The sequence below is a fragment of the Paraphaeosphaeria sporulosa genome (genome assembly GCF_001642045.1).
Source record: "Paraphaeosphaeria sporulosa strain AP3s5-JAC2a unplaced genomic scaffold CC84scaffold_11, whole genome shotgun sequence".
Classification (NCBI taxonomy): domain Eukaryota; kingdom Fungi; phylum Ascomycota; class Dothideomycetes; order Pleosporales; family Didymosphaeriaceae; genus Paraphaeosphaeria; species Paraphaeosphaeria sporulosa.
The window spans coordinates 1234550-1259389 of NW_017253370.1; the positions used below are offsets into that span (position 1 = coordinate 1234550).

General features: G+C 51.1%; 9 protein-coding genes across 9 annotated transcripts; 5 read left to right on the plus strand and 4 right to left on the minus strand.

Annotated features, from left to right (window-relative positions):
• Nucleotides 1-1279: 1279 nt before the first annotated feature.
• On the minus strand, nt 1280-9027 carry CC84DRAFT_1128703 (P-loop containing nucleoside triphosphate hydrolase protein). Its single transcript, XM_018175808.1, is given in 9 exon segments — nt 1280-2657; nt 2714-3460; nt 3511-4413; nt 4462-4584; nt 4604-4791; nt 4885-5373; nt 5419-5755; nt 5828-7261; nt 7374-9027. The coding sequence occupies 9 exon segments, from the start codon at nt 8830-8832 to the stop codon at nt 1315-1317; spliced, it is 7023 nt and encodes a 2340-aa protein (XP_018031579.1). The 5' UTR covers nt 8833-9027; the 3' UTR covers nt 1280-1314.
• A 201-nt stretch (nt 9028-9228) lies between these two features.
• CC84DRAFT_280472 (uncharacterized protein) lies at nt 9229-11067 on the plus strand. Its single transcript, XM_018185747.1, has 4 exons — nt 9229-9384; nt 9435-9731; nt 9778-10502; nt 10594-11067. Exons 2-4 carry the CDS (start codon nt 9443-9445, stop codon nt 10996-10998), a joined length of 1419 nt encoding a protein of 472 aa, XP_018031580.1. The 5' UTR covers nt 9229-9384; nt 9435-9442; the 3' UTR covers nt 10999-11067.
• Nucleotides 11068-11948: 881 nt separating this feature from the next.
• CC84DRAFT_1221742 (NAD(P)-binding protein) lies at nt 11949-12472 on the plus strand (the record flags this gene model as incomplete). The annotated part of the gene is made up of 2 exons (XM_018183298.1): nt 11949-12154; nt 12205-12472. The coding sequence occupies 2 exons, from the start codon at nt 11949-11951 to the stop codon at nt 12470-12472; spliced, it is 474 nt and encodes a 157-aa protein (XP_018031581.1).
• Nucleotides 12473-12765: 293 nt separating this feature from the next.
• On the minus strand, nt 12766-14346 carry CC84DRAFT_1101270 (FAD-binding domain-containing protein; the record flags this gene model as incomplete). Its single annotated transcript, XM_018174905.1, has 3 exons — nt 12766-13401; nt 13455-13849; nt 13899-14346. The coding sequence occupies 3 exons, from the start codon at nt 14344-14346 to the stop codon at nt 12766-12768; spliced, it is 1479 nt and encodes a 492-aa protein (XP_018031582.1).
• A 1178-nt stretch (nt 14347-15524) lies between these two features.
• CC84DRAFT_1168346 (fructose facilitator) lies at nt 15525-17602 on the plus strand. The gene has a single exon (XM_018179373.1). The coding sequence runs from the start codon at nt 15681-15683 to the stop codon at nt 17484-17486; it is 1806 nt and encodes a 601-aa protein (XP_018031583.1). The 5' UTR covers nt 15525-15680; the 3' UTR covers nt 17487-17602.
• Nucleotides 17328-19997, minus strand: CC84DRAFT_280511 (DUF1446-domain-containing protein). The gene is made up of 4 exons (XM_018185749.1): nt 19676-19997; nt 19091-19617; nt 18679-19034; nt 17328-18601 (listed from the first exon to the last, which is right to left on the minus strand). Exons 1-4 carry the CDS (start codon nt 19758-19760, stop codon nt 17602-17604), a joined length of 1968 nt encoding a protein of 655 aa, XP_018031584.1. The 5' UTR covers nt 19761-19997; the 3' UTR covers nt 17328-17601.
• Nucleotides 19998-20049: 52 nt separating this feature from the next.
• On the plus strand, nt 20050-22431 carry CC84DRAFT_1168347 (CoA-transferase family III). Its single transcript, XM_018179374.1, has 3 exons — nt 20050-21712; nt 21759-22129; nt 22183-22431. The coding sequence occupies exons 1-2, from the start codon at nt 20321-20323 to the stop codon at nt 22116-22118; spliced, it is 1752 nt and encodes a 583-aa protein (XP_018031585.1). The 5' UTR covers nt 20050-20320; the 3' UTR covers nt 22119-22129; nt 22183-22431.
• CC84DRAFT_280491 (uncharacterized protein) lies at nt 22281-23407 on the plus strand. Its single transcript, XM_018185748.1, has one exon. It carries the CDS (start codon nt 22622-22624, stop codon nt 23324-23326), a length of 705 nt encoding a protein of 234 aa, XP_018031586.1. The 5' UTR covers nt 22281-22621; the 3' UTR covers nt 23327-23407.
• Nucleotides 23123-24758, minus strand: CC84DRAFT_1154840 (uncharacterized protein). Its single transcript, XM_018176911.1, has 2 exons — nt 24217-24758; nt 23123-24160 (listed from the first exon to the last, which is right to left on the minus strand). The coding sequence occupies exons 1-2, from the start codon at nt 24697-24699 to the stop codon at nt 23489-23491; spliced, it is 1155 nt and encodes a 384-aa protein (XP_018031587.1). The 5' UTR covers nt 24700-24758; the 3' UTR covers nt 23123-23488.
• Nucleotides 24759-24840: the final 82 nt, after the last annotated feature.

A 24840-nucleotide genomic window follows, 5' to 3' on the forward strand; every position in this document is an offset into this window, starting at 1 on the left:
CTACATGTGAAAACCTTGCAGCCCTTGGTTTCGGGGTGCGTCTAGCGCTGTGTAGGTTTGGGATGACATGGCCGAGACAGGCGCACAAGAGTCGGTGTAGAGACTGAAACGCGCGCGCAGGCCGGGGCTAGGCGGTGGTTGCGGGGTAGACATGTAGCTTTGCTGCAGCGGGCAGCGGAGGGACAGGTATGGTTGGGACAGTCGACAAACACAGTTTCCTTCTGAGTACTAGCGGCAATCTACAAAAGGATAATCGCGTCTTGCGGTAGGTCAGTACTCGGATATTTTGTAGTGCTTAGGTACAGCATTATCTGGCTCGTGGACATGCTACCAGTAGCACGCTAGCTTCCTCAGGGGCAATCATCTCGAGGCGTCCGTTGCCACAATGCGCTCTCTCCATGATTTAGTAGGTGTGCCGGCACTTCAAAGCCGGTGGTAAGAATACGCGATGACATCCTGAGCTCTTCACTGGAGGCGTTTAACGTGATGATTCTTGCGAGAAAGCTCAGATTCAAGTCCGTTGTGACTTTTTTTTGTTTTCCTTCTGCATGAAGTAACTGGGGTGAGGGCAGAGAGCGCCTTCTGCTCTTGCCATCACCTTGTCTCTCCAACCGCCACTCACCGTGCCCAGATATGTGCCTACACGAATTACTATGCTGGCGCAGACGGCTTGTGCCGATTTACCAATATTTTGGTATCATCATCACTGTACAACGTGGGTATATGCACCAGGCACGGCTCAACACGAGATGGCTGGGGCGCGGTGTTTACATTTCGGCAAAACACCCTTCCGTGTATGCGACACTATTTCACGGCTTCCGCCGTGAAGACAAGAAGACCACGCGTTTTTTCCGCTCGAAGTAAAGGAAGGCACATGTAAATCATGTCCGGTGATGTCGTTCGGCTACCCACGGTACTCCCTACGACATTCTGGACAAATAAGCTCGGCTAATGAAACGAATATGCAGGTATTATGGGGTGACGGAGAATGAAAACCCAAAAACAGGAATTGCGTTTGTTCGCCGTCCAATAAAGGCACAGCATTCCAGATGGCTTACAGCGGTGCCAATAGCGATGGTACCAAGTCCAGGGCGATACACGTAACGTCTTCATCCTATCTTCCATCGTATCAAAATGTAGATACGACAATGTTCAGTACATTATCGCCAAAACAATCACCTGCTGCATTCGAGTAATCGTGCGCAGCTTTGTGCAACTCGGTCAATCACTGTCCATTGTAGGTAGCCCAAGCACGTGGCGTTGCGATACTAGCTACCCACCACCTTCTCCGCCGCAAGTCTCGTAACGTTCCATCTAAGTGTAATAAGCATCCACGTCACTGTCGCTAAGCCAGTGGCTTCCTCCAGAACACCGGTACCCACCACTCTGGCGAATCCACAGTAAATTCATTGGGCAACGCCCCAGCTTCCGAACATTCTTCTGTCTCTCCTTTTCAATCTTCTTCTGTTTCTCAGCCTCCGCAAGCTCTTCCAGTCTCTTCCTCCGGTCTATTTCAGCTTGCATCCTCTTTCGTTCGAGCTTGAGGCGTTCTTCATTGACCATAGCCGCAAGCTCAGCGCGTCTGAGCTCTTCGAGCTTGATCTCATCTTGGCGCTTTTCCTCTTGAAGGCGAAGGTACTCGCGTTCTTGGGCTACGGCCGCGTGCTTGTCCCGTTCAAGCTGTTCCCAGACCTCATCCGAGATGCCTGGGTCGCGCTGGACATTGAGAATGCCCAAGATTGCTGCCAGTTCGTCGGGTTCTTCCTCCTCATCCGACGACACATTCTCATCGTTCTCCGCGCAGTTGGAATCTTTATTACTCTTTGGCTGAGCTGGAGGTGAGACCTCGGTCCTTGCAGTCGTGTTGGGCGAGCTCGCTGATGAGCCTGTCGTTGGAGGTTGTGGCGGATGTGGCTGCTGAGACATCGGCTGTCGGCCTTTTTTGCTGCCCGGGAACCGATCAACACCGACTGCTTGCTGGCGACGAGACCGTTCATCGATCATAGTTTGTATCGCTCGAAGAACCCGATCCTCAGTAAGTATAAGCTGGGTGATTGGTGGAATTGCATTTGCAATGAGCTCGCCGAAGATTGCTTTGGCTAGCGATTTGACATCTCTACCATTGCCCCAAGAGTTCAGCTTCGATAGAGTTTCGAAGAGGCCAAGTAGTTGCCGGGTGAAATCCGGAGCCGCATCGGTCAACATTGTCAGGTCCAACGGGGCTTTGGCAGCTCTCTTCTGTAAGTCCTTTGTCAGAAGTACAATGCAGGTACCAGGATCAAGGTGGTAGAAGTAAACGGTCTCGGAAAATCGACTGGTGAGACCAGGGTTTTTAGAAAGCAAGCGGTCAATGTCGTGGTCGTACCCCGCTAAGATCATGATGAGCTTTCCGGCGAATTTAGGCTTGGTCAAGCAATCGACGATCTCGTCCATAGCTTCGACTGCGAACTGTCCTTCTCCAAGGCGGTACGCTTCGTCGATAAGTAGCACTTTACCAAGGGCTTTCTCGAATTGCTTTTGCACCTTAGGTCCAGTGTGACCAACATATTCACCAATCAAGTCAGTAGCGGAGCACTCTTCAACCTTGGCATGAGCCAGGAATCCCATGTCGTAGAAGATCTTGCCCATCTTCTGCGCTGTTGTAGTTTTCCCCGTCCCTATCAACATTAGCAGGTCCTCAGCAAGAAGAACAGAAGCTATCATCGAAACGTACCAGGTGGGCCTTTGAACAAAAAGTTGAAAGGAATCTCGTTGCGAGGATCCATACCCAATGACTGTAAATTTGCCGCCGTGTTTTGGTAGTGCTGAAACCGTTTGATCAGGTCCTCGCACCCAACCGTATCTTGAAACAGCTTTGCCAAATTGGTGGTAGCACGCTGTGCTCGGTCAAAATCCGGATCAAAATCGATAGCTCCCAGCGTGTCAAGATGCTTAGTCTTGCCCGCGGCGAGATGCTTCTGATGTAGAGCCTTGGCGCGATCCAGAAGGATATCGACTTCGCCTGCGTTGCCGAAGTTTGGCTTATTGCGAGCACGTTTCAAAGCCTCCAATGCTACTTTCTTTCCTTGATCGGTGGCGCTGTAACCGATGTCCTTAAGCTTCAAATTGAGAATCTTTCGAAGGTCATCATCGTCAAAGTCATCGAAGACGAATGCCGAATCGAGAGGAAATCGCCGAGCCAAACCTGGGTTGACATCGCGAAACATCTCTTCCATTTGCTCCATATATCCTAGAAGCAATACGCATCTGTCCTCGTCAGGGACACTCTGCACCTCTGCCACTATAGTGTCGATGACAGCGGCCTTAAAAATGTCGGGGTTTCTTCCTGCACCCGTTCGGAGCATGTAAGCCTCATCGACAATCAGAACTTTTCCCATGCTGGAGGCCAGTATCCCCTTCGTCTTGGTTTCTGTGGCCCCAAGTACATCTCCAACAAAATCCGATGGGTTCTTCACAATTACTGCATGAATTAGATTTGCTCCAAGTTGGTTTCAGATGATCGTTGCCTACCTTCACCATCCGATAGCATACCAAGATCAGCTAGTATGCGTCCGTACAATTTTGCCACGGATGTTTTGCCCGTTCCTGGTGAGCCTACGAAGCACCGATTCAAAGAATACTGCAATATCGGTTTCTCCGCAAGCTCACGGTGATAATTGTGTTGAAGGCTGTCGAGTAGAACACGAATGTTATCCTTTACCGATTGGAGGCCGATCATGCCCTGGAGTTTCATCCAAGCTTTGTTGCTTTGCAACATGATGGCCGGCTCAGGACCGATAAGGTCTTCTTTGGACAGGAGGTGGTCGTCGGATGGAATGCCTGCCCTTCGTTGCTTCCGGAGACGCTTCGCTTGACGTTCGGTTATCCGATCGATCTGGTTCTGCATAGCACGAGCATTACCGAAACCCTCCTGGTCTCTTCCTCTACCTATACGACGAGCAACTATGCGAGCATACAGACCTCCCATACCGGCGTCGACTTTCATCCTACCTCCGTACTTCTTGTTCACACAATGAGCAAAGATATGATGCAGCTCTTCGTCCGTATAATCTTCGAACTTCATCTCCAGAGGAATGCGACTTGGTATACCCGGATTGTGTGCAAAGAAAGCTTCCATCTGCTTGCGGTAACCGGCCAGAACGAAGACGACCTGGCCGGTGAGATTTTCCATCTCCGCCAGCAGGAAATCTAGAACCGCTTTGCCGCCGGAATTGTTGCCGTTCACAAGCTGATAGGCTTCATCAATGAAGAAAACGCCGCCACCAGCTCCAAGAATTGTGTCAATGTGTGATTTGCATGTAGATATACCATCATTAGCAAGCTTCGATCCTGACGTCTCGAAGAAATGATCTCCAGGAAGGGCGCCGACGCTCATCAGAAACTTCGCATAATGCCTTGCGACGGTTGTTTTACCTAACGTTATCAGCGACAAGATAAAAACAACTATCATCTTTCCTCTACCTGTTCCAGGGTTACCTAACAAAGCCGCTCCAAATCTCTCGCCTTTGAGCGACACATTCTGTCGAACCTGAGTGTCCACCTTCGCCTTTATTGCGAGAAATTTCTGCTTGACGGATTCGAGGCCTAGTCTAGACATTAGCACAGATTGTTCCGATCGAAGTGTAATATAGCTTCCCTATCATAGCTACCAACGCATCCAACGCCTCATTTCGAGCACCTTCGAACCTTTTCTGCCATTCCCAGTCGTCTTTGGCCTCGCTTTGGACCAAGGCCGGCAGATGGTGTTGGAGAGGAGGAACTTGACTGATTGAAGACCCAGCAGAGCTTACGCTAGAGTCCTCGCCTTGAACAGATGCATTGTCGTCACTTTGAGTGTCTGCTGTGGGTACAGGAGGCGGTGGGACTGTGGTTTGACGAGTGCACTTGGATTTCGGCATCTGTGGAACTGCAGGTGCATCCCAAGAATTCGGCACCATTGGTACTGAGACATCCAATGCCGGTGTGACAGTCGACTTATCCGGGTCGCGGACCTGATGTCTCAGATTATCGAGATCTCGCTGCTTCTGAGCCAGCACATTCTTGCGATCTCTGTCCTCGGATGCATTTCGCAACAAACGCTTCTCGTGGGCCATCTCGTCATCGATCTCTGCCAATTTAGTGGCGTACTCTCGTTGCTTGACTAGCCGCTCTTGCTCAAGCTGGTATTCCCGCTGACGCTTCGCCTCAGCCGCTTCGATCTCTTCCCTACAATTTGGACAGGTTTTTTTGTCCTTTTCGTGACATTCAAGGGCAAAAGCATGCTTCAGGGAACAGATCCGGTCGACAATTGCCCGACATTTCATCTTAGAGTGATCCTGCAACTGATGACATCGTTGTGGGCATTTATGAGTGTTGCACTTGAGATATTTTTCGCTTTCAAAAGGTAAGCATCTTTCTTAATATCATGAGATTCCTTACCATGGCTCCGAGCAGCCACCATCTGGGCAAATTTCGTCAAAAGAATCTGGTGAAGCAATTGATGCGGTCCTGTTTGGATGCTGCTCGCATTTGACTGGGAAGCCGTTGTAGACATGCCCTCCCCGATTCAGCTGCTTCATGAGAGGAACCCATACGTCCTTGCCTTTGCGGCTGTTCACAAAAGTACTTGCGTTTCCTATCATAATTAGAGCGTCACGTGCCCGAGACAATAGTACGTTGACACGTTGAGGTGAGGCCATGAAGCCAATATCGCCCACAGAATTACTCCGGGTCAGTGTAGCGATAACAATATCGTTCTCCTCCCCTTGGTAGTTGTCTGCCCCAAGTCAGCACTCAATTTTGTCCAGACTTGATGATCCCGCATGCAGGGAATTCAAGGATTGCTTACCTATGGTGCAAATTTTGACCCTTTGCTTGGGAATACCTGCACTTGGCGGAGGTGCCAGCCCAGCACGAACGAGCTCGAAAGAATCCAGATCGTTGAGCCAGGGGTCACTATCCTGACTTAATGTTTTCACAAGGCGGTGGAGCTGACCAAGGTATGGTGTCAGAATAACAATCTGCTCGGTATTATACCCTTGCTGGCCAAGATACCGGACAATCTTGAGGACCATATCGACTTCAAACTCGTTCTCTTTGCTAGACTTCTGATCTTCATCGCGGCGGTCTGCAATGAAATCGGCATTGAGCTCGGGCTTATCGTGAGATACAAATATGACGTTATTCTGGAAACCTCGTAGCATGGGTCGATCTTTAGTCCCTAATGCGTCCTCTAGCTCCGGATACGTGAGCGATCGGACAAGGTTGGAGATTTCTGGACGCATCCGATGTTGCAAATTCAACGTGGTGTGAGGCATGCCAGAGAGAACAAGCCTCTCAAACATCGACACGTTGAGATCATACCCATCCCCCTTTTCCACCGTCAACGAGTAGTTACTAACTTTCGGCCGAAGTTGTTTGTGATCTCCTATCAGCACCAGTTGTTTGGTATTGGACGTCAGAGCAGTCAGAATATGACTCTCGAGGATCTCGCCGGCTTCCTCCACAATGATGATTCCTGGCGAAGCTTCTCGGATTGCCTCGGTATACTTCGCCGCAGCTGTAGTCGTACAACCTATAATTCGCTTTTGTTTCAAGAAGAAAGCTTTCTCTTCCTGGTTGATTCGTTCAACCATGTGCCTGCATCGATTGTACTTCTGTACTAGGTTTGTGATGTGAGAAGCTCGTTCTTGATAGATACCTTTGATCCAGTTTAGACGGAGAGCAGCACGTGCACTGCTCTCAAGTCCCCATACATTGGGAAACTGCTGTTCTGAAGCGCCACCGACGGCACCAGCGCTCCTCCCCTGTGTCCACTCGTTGATCAAGTACGTTCTATCAATGGCTTTACCATGACGACCTGCAATTTCTTCACCTTCATCAGTATCAGGTATCTGGAAAGCATCAAAGAAATCTGGATCTTCAAACTCCAGATACTCTAGAATGGCTTTGTCATTGATGTTGCCCTGAATGAAACCAGACACGGCGTTGACTAAGAGGTCATGGTAACCTTCAGCTTCTACCTTGTTATTTTCCCTGATCTGCCAGGCGTCACGGCCAATCTTGTACGTGGAGGATTGTTTAGAGATACTTAAATCCTTCGTTTCATCGCTGCCCCTGTATCCGAGACGAACTATCGAGTGTTTCGAAACGCCAATGTTCTGTATGTCTACGAGAAACTGATCAAGCGCATGATTGGTGTATGTGATTACCAAGATAGTTTCTTGAGTCTGGTCATGAAGAATCTTTGTAATGAGAGACCCGATGAAGGACTTCCCAGTTCCTGAATGGGTTAAGGTTAATTTCGATCGTCAAAGTGAGCTTTCCCGTCACCCCTTGCAAGCAGCGAATGGCGCTAAATGGAACAGCCCTACACTGAGCCAGGAGGTACATACCTGGTGGGCCTTGAATAAGGCTAACCCTTTTGGACAAACCCGCCAATAACGAATGAGCTTGGGCGCTGTCTAGTTTGACACTCATGGTCGCACCTACTGCGTGCTGCAGGTCTTGATCCATGTTTGCGCCGATATGATCGATCATTTGCGTCGGTTGGATACCGGACAAGGCCTCTTCCGCCTCAGAAGTGGACTGAAGTAATTGTTCTTGCAGTGGAACTTCCAACATGTCCTGGAGGCATCGTAGAACAGATTCATAAGCAAACACAGCTGTGTCCACTTGTATAAACTCAAACTCCTGAGATACCTTGCTTGCGATGAGTACTTTCATGAGCGCATCATCATCAGCAATACGTAGCCGCAGTACGGGAGGCTCTTGAGAGAGTTCGGCTTCGTTGCGATCCACGCTCACAAAAGCGACTACACCTCCGTGGCTAACCAAGCAACCAAGGGAATGATGCTTGAGTAGGTTTTTGTTATCTGCGACATGCTTCCTTCGCGCATCGGTGTCCTTAAAGTGCTTCAGCTGGGGGATATCGGCGTTGCACTGAAGTTTGATGTGGCAAACCCTTCGTCGATGAGGCAAACCACAGTCAATGCCTATGAATTGCAGCCTTCTCAGGATCACCCTGCGCCGTCCTTTCTTGGCACCAATGCTGATCTGGAAATCATTGCGCAGTTCACCAAGTAAGTCCTCTCTTAAGAGCCGGAATTGGTTGTCGAGGTGGAGATGGCCCCGCTGATATAGGTCGACAGATTTCATGGCATCTGCACGTCGGTAGAATGGCCTTTCTGTAGAGGAGAACTCATCTGCAGTAGGCAGAATCTTAATCTTCCTATAATCTGCGTGATCATTATCATGACGTCCGCCAGGTCCAGTTCCGGTAATATCTGCCGAAGTATTTTCGAGGAAGTTTTTGATTTTTTGCCCGAGATTTCTCACCCCACGCTCCTCAGAGCCGATCAACGACTCGATTTCCGTGACCCGCTCTGCGATATTGCGTACGTCGGGGAGATCACCAGAGCGATCGTATAAAAGCTCGACCAGAAGCCACGCAAATGCGAGGTTGGCATCTTCAGATAGAGCTCGAGCAAAGTGAGCTTTGGAAAAAGCGTCCCAGAACGTGGGTGGATCAACGATGTGTTGGACAATGCGATGCAAAAATTGGCCATCGTGAAGTTGCTTGATGGATGGGTCGGCTAATAATCGAAGGACCTCGGCTGCAGGCCCGTTCAGGAAGGCGCTATCTCCAGTAAAGCGAAACGCCTTGGCAAGAGCTGTCAACCCTGAACTGGACGCAACGATGCTTTCCACACATTTAGACGCATCTTTCTGCGCGCACACAGCCTCTAAGAATCGTTTACAATCACCTAAGCTCTTGATCTCGCGATGTCCGTGGATAAACCCGTTGAACAGCTTTGTCAATCCGTTGAGGCGTTTCTCGGTTGCTTCATCCATCTTGGCTACAGGCTGCAGGGGAAGAAAGTACAGAGCAAACAGGAGAGTGGATCATGTGTTGAGTATCACTTGTAAAATTATTAAGGACGATTCGAGCGACACGAGAGCGGTTTTAAAGGAGACGACGTTCGGAGGTCCAAAACAGCAACTCTTGTCTACCACTGGTACAAGATCTGCAGCGATAACAAGCAGCGCAATCGATTGGAACATGACAATGTTCATTTGCAGCTGATTGTGTATCGGTGATTGCCTGCATGCTTCGGGACCCATCCACACGAGAACATTGGCTATGCTGTTGTTGTGCTACCTGCACGAACAACAAACATCCCACACCCCACTCAGCCTTGCTTGCTCGCAATTCCGGGCCTTGAAAGACAGCTGTGTTGCTGTAGGTGAATAAGTGAACACCACCTCCCTCTATATCTTTCGAGCCTGGCATAGCCAAAGGGATCATTGGTGATAAAATCCTTGGTGGCCTATCTACCCAAGTTGCAATTTGGTCGCACAAGCACATCCGCAACAAAGCTGAGTTTAGAATCCTCCCTTTCTTCGGTAATGTGTCCGTCATCGAACTTCTACACAGGACCCTGATAAGAGAACAGAACACAGCATGTCATTCCGTCCCAATCGAGGTTACGAAAGGGCAGGCTTTGCCACACGCCCGGGGCGAGGAAGAGGATGGGGACGAGGGCGAGGAGGAGCGCAGCACTTAGTCAATCGTATGGTCGTCAAGCCTGACATCGTGAAACACCCTCTGGGACAACTATTGCAAACTTTCAGACTCGCGGACCTGCAGCCTTCCGAAGACAATACAGGCAAGGTTAACAAGATCACGAACTGCGAATATGTCGCTTCCTATAGCTGGACAAACTCGGAGTCTCCTACTATTCTGGTACCTGGTAAGAAGGATTATCGCATATCTGGTCAATGCTCACAGTCAAACAGGAAGACCTCCCCTCTGGATGCCCCTACAACAACCACAGCGGCTCCCTGAAGACAGTGGGGTCTATTTCCGTGATCCCAATTCGGCTAAATTTCCACGACACCCAACTGAACCAGCAGTTCGCGCGTTGTTCAAAACCGACCCAGCCTTCCCTACCGGAGAGGTCGATGTATTCGCGTGCGGCAGTACGATGGGTAGTCTGCTTCGTTTCGTTCTGTCGATTGACAAACCTTTCCGGTTCAACGTTGAGGTTATTGGATCTACAGTATTTCTGATTCGAAAAGAAAATGACCCACGAGAGATAATTGAGGGCGTTAGGGGTTTTGGTCACACCTTTCCAGAGTATTATACCACCTGGGAGCAGGATGTCAAAGGTTCAGAAACCCACCAGCGTCTATGTCGGTATGATCTTGGCCGCTTCAACTGCGTGATACGCTTCGAATGCGACGGCTACCTCCAGACTGGATCGGAGAAGACTTCCATGGTTGAGACCAAGTCAAGTGATCTTGAAGATCTTTCTGGCAATTTCAAAAACGTTACTGTGGGCCAAGGAACAGTAAACGGCCTCGCCAAATTATTACTAAAACAAGGGGGCGCAGTGGTTGCACAACATACTATCTTCGACATGAAAACACGGTCAGGTCGCTACAGAAAAGAGATCAACATGGATGAGATGTACCCACAGCTCTGGATCAAGCAAATCCCTAATTTTATCATTGCATATCACGTACGATCATCACCGGTTCAAAGTTGCTAGGTCTTAGACACAAGAAGACTTGTACACAGACCCACTTTTATGACCCCACTGACAATTACAGGATGGCGCCGGACTATTTCCCACTTCTGATATCCAAGTTCAGAATGTCAACTACAACGTGCAAGCATGGGAGCGACAGAACCAAGCTGGCATCAGTCGGCTCATTGTACTCCTTGACAAGATCGTTGAGCTTGCGAGAAATGAAGGAACGGGTCTTCTCGAAGTATATTGTCCATCTGTCGATTGCTTGGAGGTTCGCAAGCAGTATGGAGAAGGCTTCCACGCTCTGCCACTTGAACTCAGCGCCAAATGGAAAGCTATGGACCAAGACTCGACCGATCCAGATCACGAGCACGACACTGAGCCTGGACATGGTGGTCTGCAGCTCGGATATGACTCAGACGACGAACCAGACTACACTGCTTGCGGGGACGATTGTGGGTACTGTGGGAAGTGCACGTACTAAAGCAACGAGTACGGTGGCTGTCCAGGTGGAATATTTTGTGCACATGCTTCTCTTGTAGGATAGTAACGCTCATTCTTAATGATCTTTAAGTATGATGTCACCCGTTCTAGTGCAGTGAGCTTGTCACAATGTCGTCCCGTCTCGTTCTCTCAGCCGTAATCATGTCCGGTTTCATCTATACAATACATAAGCGACCTCTACGCCTCAATACAAAACTTGACCTTCGGCAATCCACCGCACCATTCGCTCCATAAAAGGAACCAACCAATGTTTCTCCCTCACGTGGCCGTAATTCCCAAGGAACAGACCTTAAGCGTACCTTTGCGGCGTCTAAGCAGGAGAAAACATCTGGGCAGTCCTGAAGCATTATTTGACTTGTGCGCAATGGATATCATCGTCCAGTGACTGGGCGTCCTCTCGACATCCTTCGCAATCAGCCGTGGACAAATATATTAGAAGCATCAACAGAAGTTTTGCCGTGCTGTGTATTTCTGAATCAGCTGTGAGGACGATGAGCTCAGATAATGCCTTATTTTTCCAAAACATTCAGCCCTGCTGTCTGGCTATAAAGAAGACAAGGAGCCCATCAGAAAAGACTCTTGACATTCAAGCTTCAGTCTTAAAGCATTTTCTGACCTACACCTTGAAGATGGCAGCTGCAAATGGAAGCAACGGCGTAGAAACGTCTGCCTAAGGTAAGTCCATGCCCTTCACGGCAGCTGTTACCCTCACTAACAGTCCTCCCAGATCTAGTCCTGATTGATCTCCGGGCTCGCTTGGATAACCTCGAATTGAATCTCCCAACCCAAGAATTTCCACAGCTACAAAGAGACTTCCCGACGAAGCCTGACTTTGATGAAACCAGTCACCAATGCTATAGTCGTCTGACTTGACGCCGTGCTTTGATCTCTGACGGCGACTGTGGTAACGGCCGCGCAGTGCCCATTGCCATGGCTTGTGAGGCAGCGAAAGTAGCCATGAATCACCTTCCAGCCGAAGAACCGGTGGCCAAAAATGCCGCGAATTTTCTCGCAATAGAAGGCTTTAACATCACCAGAATCCCTGGTGAACTTCTGGACGAAGAGTTCTGTAGTCATTTGCGACTGAGGGCTGAGCGAGCCCTTGGTAGGATTGATATTCTGGTGAACAATGTAGGGTGAGGTGTCCTCTGTCACCTGTGAACGATGGAGCTAATGGACCTCACAGAACAGGTCGTGACTTCACTCCCGACATTACAATCTACACCAAGAAGGAGTGGGACAGAATCTTCCGCACGACCGTATACGCTGGGTTCTTCTTGGCGCGCGCAGCAACACCAAAGATGCCGCCTGGTCCCTCGATCATCTGGACCGTGTCAAGCGTCGTTGCAAACCTGGTCAGCTCTATCCACGGCTATGCTGCAAGCAAAGGTGCCGTGGCCAGTCTTGTTCAAACTCTCAGAAATTTTTCTGAGCCAGCAAAGGCACCAGCGTGAATGATGTGGCTCCTGGCTTGCTTCATACACCAATTCTAACTCAATGTGGCATGACGACAGAGCAGCTCAAAGCGTTCTCTCAGACAATTCCACTTGGGCGTCCGGCGCAGCCTGTTGAGATGGCTCCTCCCTATGTCATTTCTTCTGACAAGAACGACACCTAACTGGGTAGGGGCATCTTGAAGAACAATGGAGGAACGACAGCCTACGTTCTCTGATCGAGGATTTGTGACGATCTATCTATTACTACGGAGTGTTCGGTGTGGAGAGGGATTGTTGAATTAGATATAGATTCATGCGATCGGCGCGTAGAAACTAAATTTACCGCTTGGATCGTACTTCTTCTTGAGTGCCAACAATCTCTTGCGTCGCCAAAACTCGTCGCCATATATTTCTTGGAAACTCTCAGTGCCAAATGCGTAGTTGACATACGTGCGTTTGGTAACCCGGCCGCTGCCTACATGGAGAATGTCTCGAAGCGCTTCACCCAAATCCTTCCCTTCTTTTGCAAGTTTCTCGTCTTCTTCGATATACCTGACAACTGGCGCAAGTAGAAGGTTGCTACCACGGAAAGGATATGCAGATTCCTTGCTGGAAAAAGCTTTGACCCCTTGCTGTGAGTATCCTTCGAGAAGTACAACGGACCTGTTGAGGGCCGGTATCTCGTTCAAAGTGTTGCTCAGAAGATTATACATACTTCGCTGAGCAGTGATGTTATAATGCTGCAGTTCGATCGGGAATCTAGTGTTGGCGAGGCCAGAATGTTGGCACGTCGCCGCGTTGTTTCCCCATCCTATCCAGCTGGGAAGCGCAGGATAATCTCCACTGCCACTGAAAGTTGAGACGGGCCCCAGGGCTAGGAATGGCGCAACCACCGCGTCTTCTACGATATCTACGCCTTCTTGGAGGATGTAGAACGAGATTATAGGCTGAAAATGTTAGTGAGCTGAACATATAGGCTGCATGCGATATGGAAACATACGTTATTCGCGTCGATAGCTGCATTCTTTAAGATTACCGAGTAATGGAACAAGTCTACCGGCTGTTCATCATCTTTGAGAAAGTGCTCGTTGATGTTTGAATATAGGGCTTCCAATTTATCTCCAGTGAAAGTGAAGTTTCGGAAGGCCCAATTGGGGAACTGGACATTGTAGATCTTCGAGGTAATGGACGTCACAATCCCAAAGTTGTGACCCGCGCCTCTTACAGCGAACCAGAGGTCACTGGCGTGGTCGATAGTCTTGAGACTCCCATCTGCCATGACCATGTTCAGGGAGACGAACTGATCCGATACTAGGCCGTGGCGAGCCTGCAACAAGCCGTGGCCACCGCCCAAGCCAGGCCCGATCACACTCACACATTCACAGCCCCCAGTCACTATTATTGTTAGCATATTAACTGCCGTGAATTGCAGCGAAATGATTACCTGTCTGCTTTCCGGCGGCCCAAAGCGCGTCCGTGACCGCTTTATCTAAGACACCTCCACCAAAAGTTGCCATTTGGCCGTCTTCTGTGATCTTGACTGAATTGAGTTGACGCATCCAGATCATAATGCCATTTTGCAATTGTCCAACAGTAGTAATGGCGCCGTGAGCGTTATTGACGGCGAGGAATGGAAGTTCATGCTCGTTAGCATACTTTACCACTTCCATTACATCCCCTTCCGTCGCCACTTCGACCGTCGCCCTAAATGTTGGAGCTTCGAGAGTGGACCATCTCTGTGTCGAATTTTTGAACTCTTGAGAACCGGGACAATAGATGTTCGCTCTGTCAGAGAGTCGTTGCGCTAGGCTCTCTTCGCATGCCCCGCGGCGGAGGAGACCTTCTCTTCCTGACTTGAATGAATCATTGCATGAGGATACCGTCGCATACATGAAAAGACCAAGTGCGATACGCTGGAAGTCGATGTTCAACATTGCAACGGTAGAAAAGCACAGTGGCCCAAACAAAGACTTCGAGATGAACGAAGAAATTCTGTGATCTTACTGCACCCCGCACTCGGATATCTGACAAGGCTCATTAGAGCCAGCCCCGTGAGATCAATGTCAGCGATTCGCTCGCTATGCATGCCAAGTACAGCATGCATGGGTATGGTATTATGAGGCATCCCAGTAAATGTGCTCATGCCAAAGTGGAATATACGTGTATTTCAAGACGCAATGATGCATTGTATGATCTTCAGATCAATGTTTCCATAACGTCAAGTTCGAACAAACTGAGGCTGTTGCGAGGCAGTGGATGGCGGTGAACTTATCGAGATTCTAGCCCCACTTTTCGGCGCTCGGAACAGCTATTGAAAGGGCTTAGCTCCGTTCTGGATCCACGCATCACACAGAACGTTGACACAATCACGATCTCAATTGCTCTTCAACGCCTCATATCTCTTTTGACACCACAGATAGAATATGTGCTGTTGCTTGGAATCGATCGATCGTCGTTCACCCCTGAGCGCTGTCGGAGGCTTTGACACCATACATATCGTTGTCATATTCCATTCCGCCACATCTTGCCTCCAAAGAATATCGTACGGAAGCTAAGAGGATAATCTCCCGAACGACCCACAAGTTGGGTGCAGGGAAACCAGATTACCCCTGTGATTGTGATGTGAAAACGTGCTTTGCGGCACCATCCACTCGGCCTGGTGTCGGCATGGAACGGATGCGCTAGCAGAACGAAACGCGGCGAACCAAGGCTTTATCGCAAACTTACGATTGAGTCTTTACAGAAGGCAAAGTCCCTATCGTAGTCTAAATAAGTTACATAAAGATAATGCTGGGTACTCTATATCACACACATTCCCACAGGAACTGTGCCTCGTGTTCATTCATCAGGTGTCGTCTAGAGGTAAACAGAGCAAAATGCACTAGGCCAGTATCTCGGCGCATACTCGTGGTGATAAGGGCAGAACGTCTGACCACGACGTCATGCCGGCGCGCCCTGCGCCTTTTCCGCAAGCGATCTCTGCACCAGTGCGCACTAAGTGGAGTCCCGCAGAGCCTCAACGCAACGATATCTGTTACCAACTGTTGGCAAGGATGCTGACAGACATGCAATTTTTACTGCCATGACGCATGGCGATGAGCTCGGGCATTGGGAAGAGAATACATCATGGCCTCCATAATTAATAAACGAGGCATATTTACCCCTCGACAGTTTTATCATCAGTACGCGCCACTCACAACGACAGCGTTGCATTTTGGAACTCAAGATGTCTTACTATGGTCCCTCTTTCCGAACCCCCCAACCGAGGCCAACCTCTCTGGCCGCCTCAAGAGCGAATTCTGTTGGCTACTTTGCTCCACGAACACCACAGCAAAGCAGACCGACCACCCCAGCTGCACGTGCTGCCTCCATGTCCGCAGCTCCGAACCCTGTGACGAATCTATCACGGGCGAATAGCAAGACCAACGAACCCGCAGATACGTCTGAGGCGACCTCGTTCAGTTCGATACAGTACAATGAGAAGGGCGAACCCAAGATTGGAAGGGTTGTCGGTGGAAAATACGTTGAGGAGGGGAATCAAGATGTCGACTCAGACTGTGGGCCCATCAAAACAGTGGACATCGACATGCCACTCACCCTGACGGAAATGGTCACACACAACGAGAAAGATTACATCATTCTCACATTCGCAACGGGCGACAAAGAGAACCCTTTCAACTGGAATCTGTGGTACAAGCGGAGCATCAGTACGATGCTTAACTTGATGACCTTGTTTATCGGACTAGCTACGACCGCGTACAGCTCGGGCATTGGCAGCATGTGCGCCGAGTTCGGGGTACCCACTATCTACGGCCAGCTCGGCCTTTTCACTTTCAACATCGCCTGCGCTATCACACCCATGATACTCGCCCCACTTTGTGAGCTGGCAGGCCGCAAGATCGTGTACGCCGGAGCATTCCTCTGCTTCTCACTAATCTTCATCGGACTGGCCCTAGCCCAGAATATCAGCACCATCATCGGCCTACGCCTCCTTCTTGGCTTGTTTGGCTGTGTTGGTACGATCCTGGTCGGCGGTACCTTTGACGACATGTACGAGCCACATAAGCGCGGCCGGCCAATGGCCATGTTCAGTTTCGTTGCTATTTTCGGCACTGTCGCTGCACCGATTTATGCCGGGTTCATCGACCAATCCATCGGATGGCGATGGATCGAAGGTGTTCAAGGGCTCGCCAACGTGCCGCTTCTGATCGCCGTGTTCATCTTCTTTCCCGAAACACGCGGCGGTGTGGCCCTGCACAAGCGAGCAAAGAAACTCCGCGATGCTACCGGCGACGAGCGTTACGTCGCAGAAGACGACATCTACACGCCTGATCTCAAGTCCATGCTTCGAGCTTCTTCTGTCAAGGCCATCCGCATGTTGGTCACCGAGCCTGTCGTCTTCGCCTTCGGCCTTTGGATTGCCTTCTGCTGGGCCGTCGTTTTCCTGTTCTTGTCGGTCATCCCGATCACCTTCCAGGAGAAGCGAGGCTGGTCCGAGGGCGTCGGTGGTCTTCCATACATCTCGCTCGCGGTCGGCACATTCCTAGGCTGGGTTGCGCATCACCTCCAGATGCGCAAATACGATCGCCTGCAGGCTGATCCCAACGTGCAGATTGTACCTGAGCACCGTCTCTATGGTTCCATGTTCGGTGCAGTGTGGCTCCCTGTCGGCCTTTTCATCTACTCTTTCACACAATACGGTGATTTGAGCTGGGTTGGCCCCGTAATTGGCCTTGCCCCGATCTCATTCGGCATCTACTTCGTTTTCGAGAGTACCTACAGTTACACGGCAGATTGCTATGGCGAGAACTCTTCATCCGCAATTGCAGGCCAGGGCCTGATGAGGAACACTCTCGGTGCAGTCACGCCACTGTTCGCCAACGCCTTCTTCCACAATGTGGGGAGTCAGTACGCTGGACTCATCCTAGCTCTGTTCGGTACCCTCCTCAGCTTGATTCCGTTCGTGATGTTCAAGTACGGACACATGCTCAGAGCCAGGAGCAAGTTGGCTAGGGAGTACAATGGGCACTAAGAGAGTTGCCTGCCACATTTAGCGTGCATCAGCAAATAGATCGATGCTGCATCGTTCTTTTTGATAGCTTGATAGGTTATAAAATATCATCATGGATCATTCCATTCCATTGACACTATAGTCTTTGCCTTTCTGTTTTGTTCTTCTTCCGACCATCCAGGAAAATGACAGGTACTTCAACGACAACGTCCCTCAGCCAATCACCCATCCCCTTGGCAAATGAATCTAATCTGGAGCTTCCACTCACGCCCCGGCCTAAAACCCCGTAGACTACAAAATGCACTGCCATGATGCCTGGAAACTCGACTCTCTCGACGTGAAAAGCATCGTCCCAGCTTTCGCCCATCATCTCTTTCAGCTTAGCAATCGTGAGAAACGAGCGCAGCCAGTCCCATGATTGCGCATAGAGCGGAGAAGATGGGGGGTATGAAGATGGTAGGGATGTGGGTATGAAGAAGCCAATGTTCGCATTAGCGCCTTTATCGCCGGAACGTGCAAGTACTACATCGCCGATGCGAGCCGGTTTTGTGAGACCAAACTGCTCAAGCGGGATTGGGGAAGTCGTATCGTATGATGCGCGTTTCGCCAGTTCTTCAAACTTCGGGGGTGGTGTTGTTGGTATGTTCGTCGTCCTAGTTGCGGCAACGCTCTTAGATGGTTCGAGGATATTGATCGAGGTCTTCAAGTCCGACTGTGGATATATAGCTGGATAGTAGGAGATATATGGCCGCGGGATCGCTGTGCGGTGGTCTGACGTAGCATGGAACCCTGAGAAATGCTGCATCGCGAATTCTCCGAGCAAGCTTGCGAGCCCCAAATTAATCTTGGGGTCACCACTCTCAGCAAAAATACGAAGGTACGAAGTGCTTCTCAGCTGGCTTCGCGGATTAGGCTCTGGGATGCCGATGCGCTGAAACTCGAGGACGTCAAATTGGTCGTGGATGCCCAGGCGTTTCAGCCCGAATCTCAGCATGCGTTCGTACAGGTCGAACTTCTCGGTCGTACCGTATCCGGTGGCATTGATGACGATCTCCGACTGGTAGCCCGCATTGTAGAAAATGGCGAGCTTGGTCGTCGGAGGGGGAGGAGCACCTCTGATACCCCACAAGCGGACACTGTCTCTGATGGTCAGTGCTATTACAGGAGTCTTCCTGGGGCCCTTAAACTGCTTGAAGAAGCACTGTATACTCACCGGTTCTTTCCCTCCTGTCGCTGCACTTGGACATCATCCAAGATAGCTTTGACATCGCTGTTAAGATATATATTTCCTTGTAGCTCGTAAAGAAATTGGCACTTCACCGTATCTTCAGTCACGAAACCCTTCCTCGCATCGTGTTTCGTTATCACACACGTCCCATCTCTTTCCACGTCCGCAATACCAAACGTAATATCGTACAGCTCGTCAAGATCGTACTCTGTAAAGCCAGCAAAGTTAGACCCAGTAACATAGCCAGAGCATTCAATGAGGTGTCCCGCGATCAGTGCTCCAGCGAGTCGGTCGTAGTCGGTGTCAGACCACGAGTACCAGTACCACGCTGCTCCGATGACCTGTCAAGTGTTAGTTCATTGATAATACTCTAAAAAAACCTTAGTACGGTACGCACTGGACTAGCATCGGCCACCCTCCCAGTGATGATGATATCTGCACCCTCTTCAAGGCCTTTCACGATCTCCCGTGCCCCGAGGTACACATTCGCGCTTACGATTGGCTTGTTCTCTTTTTCCATGAGATCAAGGGTATGATTCGCATACTGTACCTCGCCATTATCGGAATCCAGATGCGGTGGCAAGCCCTTCGATCTTATATCTTTCATCTCCTCGATTAAATTGTCCCCAGATACATAAGCGACTTTCAGGTCCAGACCTTTGCCCGACACCAACTCTTGCACTTTCTCCGCCAGCCCTTTAGGATTATGCGCCCCGCCATTGACAACAATTTTGATTCTCTTTTCTGCGAGTAAGTCTACTGTCTGCTCGATGCCATCCCAGCAGGTCTGCTCCCAACCTGGATGCTGGCCTGCAGCATGTGCTTGAGCATTCTCGGCAATATTGACTTCAGCTAGATAGTCGCCCGTGATGAAGTCCACATCGCCCAGTTCGGCCTGAAATCTCATGTGGTAGCCGGGATCCGCTATGAAGATAGTCAGTCCCAAAGTAAAGTACATGAGTCATGCAGCGAAACAACTCGCCTTTATAGCCAGAGCAGTTGGCAATGCGCACTGGACGCGTCCCGCGTTCCGACGTCCATCTTGTGTTACGATCGGGCTGCACCATTTTACTGTCTGGTGGGTATTGCGAAACCAGCAAGGAAAACAAATCAGTAAGGCGGATAAAGGTTTCGAGTAGATATGGGGCTCGCAAAGATAAGGCAATTTCCCAAAGTGTGTGCAATCGAAGCTATGTGCTGGTCCCGAGGCTACCAAGCATCCAGATACCACTCAAGTATACTCAGATCCAAGTTGATATACTCGCATATCTCGATCTCACGTGAAGAGTAGCGTCATGCCGCGATACTCCACTCGTGTGCGGAGACATGGTCGCGCTTGCTCGGCCGATGCCGGCGCTTTGAGACTCGCAAGATCCGACTCGCAAGACCCTACTCGCAAGACTCGACTCGCAAAGCGACCCAAAGACTTTCAGTAGACGGTGCTACCTGGACCTCGGGTCGCCAAGCATTCGAACGAGATTTGCTGATATCAAGAGGCCGAGGAAGCTCGCCGGCAATAGCGGTCACTCCTACATCGGTGGCGTTTCGTCAAACGCGGAAGCAACTACGCCGCAGAAAGAGGAAAACCACGTCTTGAGCGTTTACAAACCCTCTACTATCTCTCGATATGGCGACAAAAGGAGTCAATGGGCACGCGCAGGATGCAGCGACATACTCCATCCCACACGAGACCAGGAAGGTGTTCCGCGAAGGCATCCTGAACAACCCACTCATTGCATCGTTGCTGCCTGAAGAGATAGAAGAATGCGCGCAGAAGGTTGAGTTTGTTGGAACCGACAAGCCCAGCATTCCCATCAATTGGCGGTTTGCAGAGAGCATCGCATCCCTCAAAGGCCTCGAAGCAGCCATGGTCAACGTCCTGTTGAAGCGGAAGTACGAACTCGAACCGCAGAAGGCCATCATCAACACGGACCACGCCCAGCTATTCTTCATGTCTGTCCTCCTCTGGACAATCGATCCAAAGGGAAAGGCCATCGATTTTTCCTCCATCTTCACTCCTGAAGGGAAGGCCGAATTCGACAAATGCTTCAAGGACTGCGATCTCTTTACACGGGAACCAAGTCCGTACCAGAATTCCGCAACGAACATCTATCGCTGCAAGGATGGTCGCTACTTCCATATACATGGGAGTATGAATCCCGCTCCAACGCAGGATAGCCTTGGGCTTCCGCACTCCAAGGACGTGGCTTCGGTCGAAGACTCCTGGAAACCCTACGAAGAGAGGGTGGCGCAGCTCGACTCAGGTGAGCTGCAGAAACTCGCTAGCGACGTGTACAAACAGGCTGGAACAATCTGCTGGACCACTGACGAGTACAAGAACAGCGAGCACGGGAAGGCAAACGCTCATGTAGGCCTATATGAGGTACATCCTGTGAAGAACGCAAAGCAGCCGCCGTGCTGGTGGCCCGATATACCCGAAACGTCGGCGTTGCGGCCTCTTGCTGGGCTCAAGGTTGTCGATCTGACGAGGGTGATTGCTGCGCCTGCTGTTACGCGCGGTTTGGCAGAGCTAGGCGCCAGTGTTATGAGGGTGACAGCTTCGCATATCACGGATATGTCGATATTGCATTGTGATCTTAGCTGGGGAAAGTGGAGTGCTCATCTGGACTTCCGGGAAGAAGCAGATCGGGAGAAACTTCGTGCGCTTATTCGGGAAGCAGATGTCGTAGTGCAAGGCTATCGCCCTGGTGTGCTCGACAAGTATGGCTTCTCACTCGACGGCCTCCTGGAGCTGACCAAAGACCGTGAGCGTGGCTTGATCGTGGTCCGAGAAAACTGCTACGGCTGGAATGGTCCGTGGTCTTACCGAAGCGGCTGGCAGCAAATTTCGGATGCCAACGTCGGCGTATCGATGGAGTTTGGTCGCGCCATGGGCAATGACGAGCCCGTGACTCCAGTTTTTCCTAATTCAGATTTCTGTACTGGTACCGCTGGAGTTGTTGCTGTGCTTGACGCCATCCTTCGACGTGGGGCTGATGGCGGTTCGTACAAGGTTGACGTGAGTGTACCGCCTCTTGTCACAACTGAGGTGCTAACGTTTCAAGATTGCATTGAACTATTACTCGCAGTGGCTCGTCAACAGCGTTGGCACTTATCCAACACCCGTCTGGGAAGACGTCTGGTCCCGCAACGGCAAGCAAGTATTCCGTCACTACCACAATATGCAATACACTTTGGGACGACTCACTGCGATGCTCAAACAGAATGCTGGCCCTGTTGTTTTTAATCCAGAATTCTTCGAGGTAAGACATTCAAAAGCGATTGGAAAAGATATAGCGACACCGAAGCCGATCATACAGTTTCCGGAGGGTAAGGTACAGCTAAAGTTCAACGTTGGGACAAGAGGAAATGGGGTCGATCAGGCGAGGTGGCCGAAGGATTTGATGACGGAAGTGGTTGCATGATAAGTTACCATGTGCGCAGTACGACACAGAATCTAGATGGCTTGGCTGCTTATTTCTGTACAAGGATATGACGTGCCACAACCCACGTAGATATGTGACACAGGGGGCCCATTCAGAAGTGTGCCATGAGAGACGGAAGGGTTCTGGCCAAAGACGGCGCTGAGAAACCTCTTGTTTGTCCCGCTTTCGCAACGCGCTAGGAAGCCACGCGACACGCTCTCGCGTCTTCACGTGCCCCGGTTGCGTATTTCGTATTCCCAATACCGTGCTGCAACGCACTCCTAAGGCTAGCCCGGCTGCAGACTCGACGATCGCATCGATTGATCAAGTAACTGAGCGGTGTGACATTGCGCAGTCAGCCGAACTTCCTCAATGAGACGCATGAGTCAAAGCATGAGTCAATGAAAACAAATCGTTATAAAACATAGAAAATAAGATTTTGAGAAGAGTAACAACTACAGTCAAAAGAACGGAGCCGTCACTAAGCTATTCAAACCACAAAAATGAGTCCGCAAACCAAAGAAGTCCTCGAAACAGAGCGCCTTCGCCTCATCCGCATCTCAGACACATCCCTTGACGGCGACCACGTAAAATGGTTCCACACAACGTGGTCCGACCCCGTCGCAACGAGCTGGAGCCTCCACGGCAAGACCAACACCGTCGAGGAATCGCAGGCCTGGTTCACAGAGCATCTCGAGAAATTCGACACGATACTCTACATGGTCTTCGTGCGCTTCTCCGCTGACGGCGCGGAACTCCCGTTCCCCGGCGAAGTCATCGGCAACGTGGGTCTCCGCACACAAGCTGACGGCGCATCGCTGCCCCCTTTTTCTCGCGCGTGTGCGGCGCCTGTGTCGGATCAGGCGCCCACCGATCCGTCCAAGCCACCTCTCTCCGACCTTGAGGTGGAAAAGCCACTCAATCTCCGCTCGATAGGATACTCGTTCCTGCAGAAAGCGTGGGGGAAGGGCTATGCGACGGAGGCGGCGCGGGCGGTGTTGGAGGCGTATCGGGAGGGGACGAGGGAGGTGCGAGAGAAGGGGGATGAGGTGTACTATGTAGAGGCTATATGGGGAGATGGGAATCCGGCGAGTGGGAGGGTGCTGGGGAAGTTGGGCTTCAGAGAGATTGGGTATAGAAAGGAGGAGAAGGTGTGGTTGGCGGGGGATTGGAGATCAGGGTATTATGTTAGTGGGTGGTATGTCTGAGGGGACGCGGTGGGAATCGAGAGAGGTACAGTTGACGAAGGCAAGAAGATGGAGACGGGGTACTCGTTCTACGCTTATAGTCGTTCAGCCGGTGATTATATATTAAGATGTATGTCCTGCTGTGTTGATGAAGGGTGAACTGCTGGTGGGTATCTGTGCCGCCTATTCAAGTATCCTGCTTTCTCCGTTTCCTACGTCTTCAAAGTACACATGTTTGAACTCGTCGCCGTCTTGTTCCGTGGTCTCGCTATCTACCACAGCTTTTGCCTCTTTCAAGGCATCTTCCAGCGTCCAGATCTTGCGTCGCAGGAACCACGATATGAGACCACCGCCCTTCTTCACCTCGTCATGGGTGCCCACCCAGTATTTTGCGCGCAGCATGCGTTGTGCAAGAACACCGTTCTTCGCACCGAGATTCAATTGCTGCGCTGCCGATATTGAGACATCGTGGAGACCGTGCAAGAATGCGAGAGTGTTTAATGGCGGGTCTGACGTGGCAATGGGCTCCAGCGATTTGTACGGGATGCCGTGCGGCGTGTAAATGACGCATTCAGCTGCGTCCGAGTCGGTTGAAGACGCATCGTCATCGCCGTATATCGAGAGCGAAGCGCGCTTCTTTGGCGTCGCAGAAGCGAAAGCGTGCGATGCGAAGGTTATGAGGAGCGCCGAGTGGTAGTAGAGCGCATCGCCCGACGCTGTGAGCCGCGAGATGCTGAGCCATGACGGCAATGGCAGCAGGGAGTAATCGCGCCAGTCGGGGTTCTCGGACGTGAACGTGGGCGTCGTGACGACGGTGCGGAAGTGGTTGAAGCCCGAAACGAGCTTCGCGGCTTGCTACACGTACAGTGTCAGCTCTCGCTGCGAGGCAACTTGGTCGGAATGGGCCGCACCTCAGTCGCAAACACGGGCACATCCGGATGCACCTCCAAGAGCGTGTCCTTGTGGCAGTGGTCGGTGAACTCGTGGCTGATGGCCACAGCGTCGATGAACGTCTCCACCTCTGCCGCGGCTTCGACATTGTTTGCGCTCCTCTTCTTCCCCAGGCGCGGCCCGCCTGCCATTATCTCAATCCGCCGTGCCACCTCCTCCACCTCGGCAACCGTCTTGACCGCGCTCTCGGTCGCATGCCATTGCTGCGAGAACCACGCGGCCACGTCCGACTGTCCGCCCTGCAGCCATGGGTCGATCAGGATGTTGTAGTATATGCGGCTCCCATGCTTCACCGCCGAGGCCGGGCGCGGGATCTGGAGCAGCCACGATGTGTCGGCGTTTAGGTGGTGGAGGATCGGCCGCCGCGATGCGAGGTTGCGGACCATCGCGTCGCGCATCTCGAGGTGTAGCTGCGCTGAGGGCGCATCGTCGTGCGCGTCCATCGTGGCTTGTCACGGAGGCATCGCGTGGGGATGCATGAAGTGAAGTAGTGACGCGTGGCGGCAGTGCCAGGTGCAAGCACGCTAGTGGGTGAATACATAACGCACGGATGCATCGGCCAGGTACCGTTGGGGCGAGTACCG

Coding starts and splice junctions, on each gene's coding strand:
- CC84DRAFT_1128703 (XM_018175808.1), bottom strand. CDS start 8,832: ATGGATGAAGCAACCGAGAAACGCCTCAACGGATTGACAAAGCTGTTC. Junction 7,262..7,373: donor CCTTATTCAAGGCCCACCAG/GTATGTACCTCC, acceptor TAACCCATTCAG/GAACTGGGAAGTCCTTCATC. Junction 4,414..4,461: donor GTTAGGTAACCCTGGAACAG/GTAGAGGAAAGA, acceptor TGATAACGTTAG/GTAAAACAACCGTCGCAAGG.
- CC84DRAFT_280472 (XM_018185747.1), top strand. CDS start 9,443: ATGTCATTCCGTCCCAATCGAGGTTACGAAAGGGCAGGCTTTGCCACA. Junction 9,732..9,777: donor TCCTACTATTCTGGTACCTG/GTAAGAAGGATT, acceptor ACAGTCAAACAG/GAAGACCTCCCCTCTGGATG. Junction 10,503..10,593: donor ATTTTATCATTGCATATCAC/GTACGATCATCA, acceptor TGACAATTACAG/GATGGCGCCGGACTATTTCC.
- CC84DRAFT_1168346 (XM_018179373.1), top strand. CDS start 15,681: ATGTCTTACTATGGTCCCTCTTTCCGAACCCCCCAACCGAGGCCAACC.
- CC84DRAFT_280511 (XM_018185749.1), bottom strand. CDS start 19,760: ATGGTGCAGCCCGATCGTAACACAAGATGGACGTCGGAACGCGGGACG. Junction 19,618..19,675: donor CAACTGCTCTGGCTATAAAG/GCGAGTTGTTTC, acceptor CTATCTTCATAG/CGGATCCCGGCTACCACATG. Junction 18,602..18,678: donor CGACAGGAGGGAAAGAACCG/GTGAGTATACAG, acceptor CATCAGAGACAG/TGTCCGCTTGTGGGGTATCA.
- CC84DRAFT_1168347 (XM_018179374.1), top strand. CDS start 20,321: ATGGCGACAAAAGGAGTCAATGGGCACGCGCAGGATGCAGCGACATAC. Junction 21,713..21,758: donor GCGGTTCGTACAAGGTTGAC/GTGAGTGTACCG, acceptor TAACGTTTCAAG/ATTGCATTGAACTATTACTC.
- CC84DRAFT_280491 (XM_018185748.1), top strand. CDS start 22,622: ATGAGTCCGCAAACCAAAGAAGTCCTCGAAACAGAGCGCCTTCGCCTC.
- CC84DRAFT_1154840 (XM_018176911.1), bottom strand. CDS start 24,699: ATGGACGCGCACGACGATGCGCCCTCAGCGCAGCTACACCTCGAGATG. Junction 24,161..24,216: donor TGCCCGTGTTTGCGACTGAG/GTGCGGCCCATT, acceptor CTGTACGTGTAG/CAAGCCGCGAAGCTCGTTTC.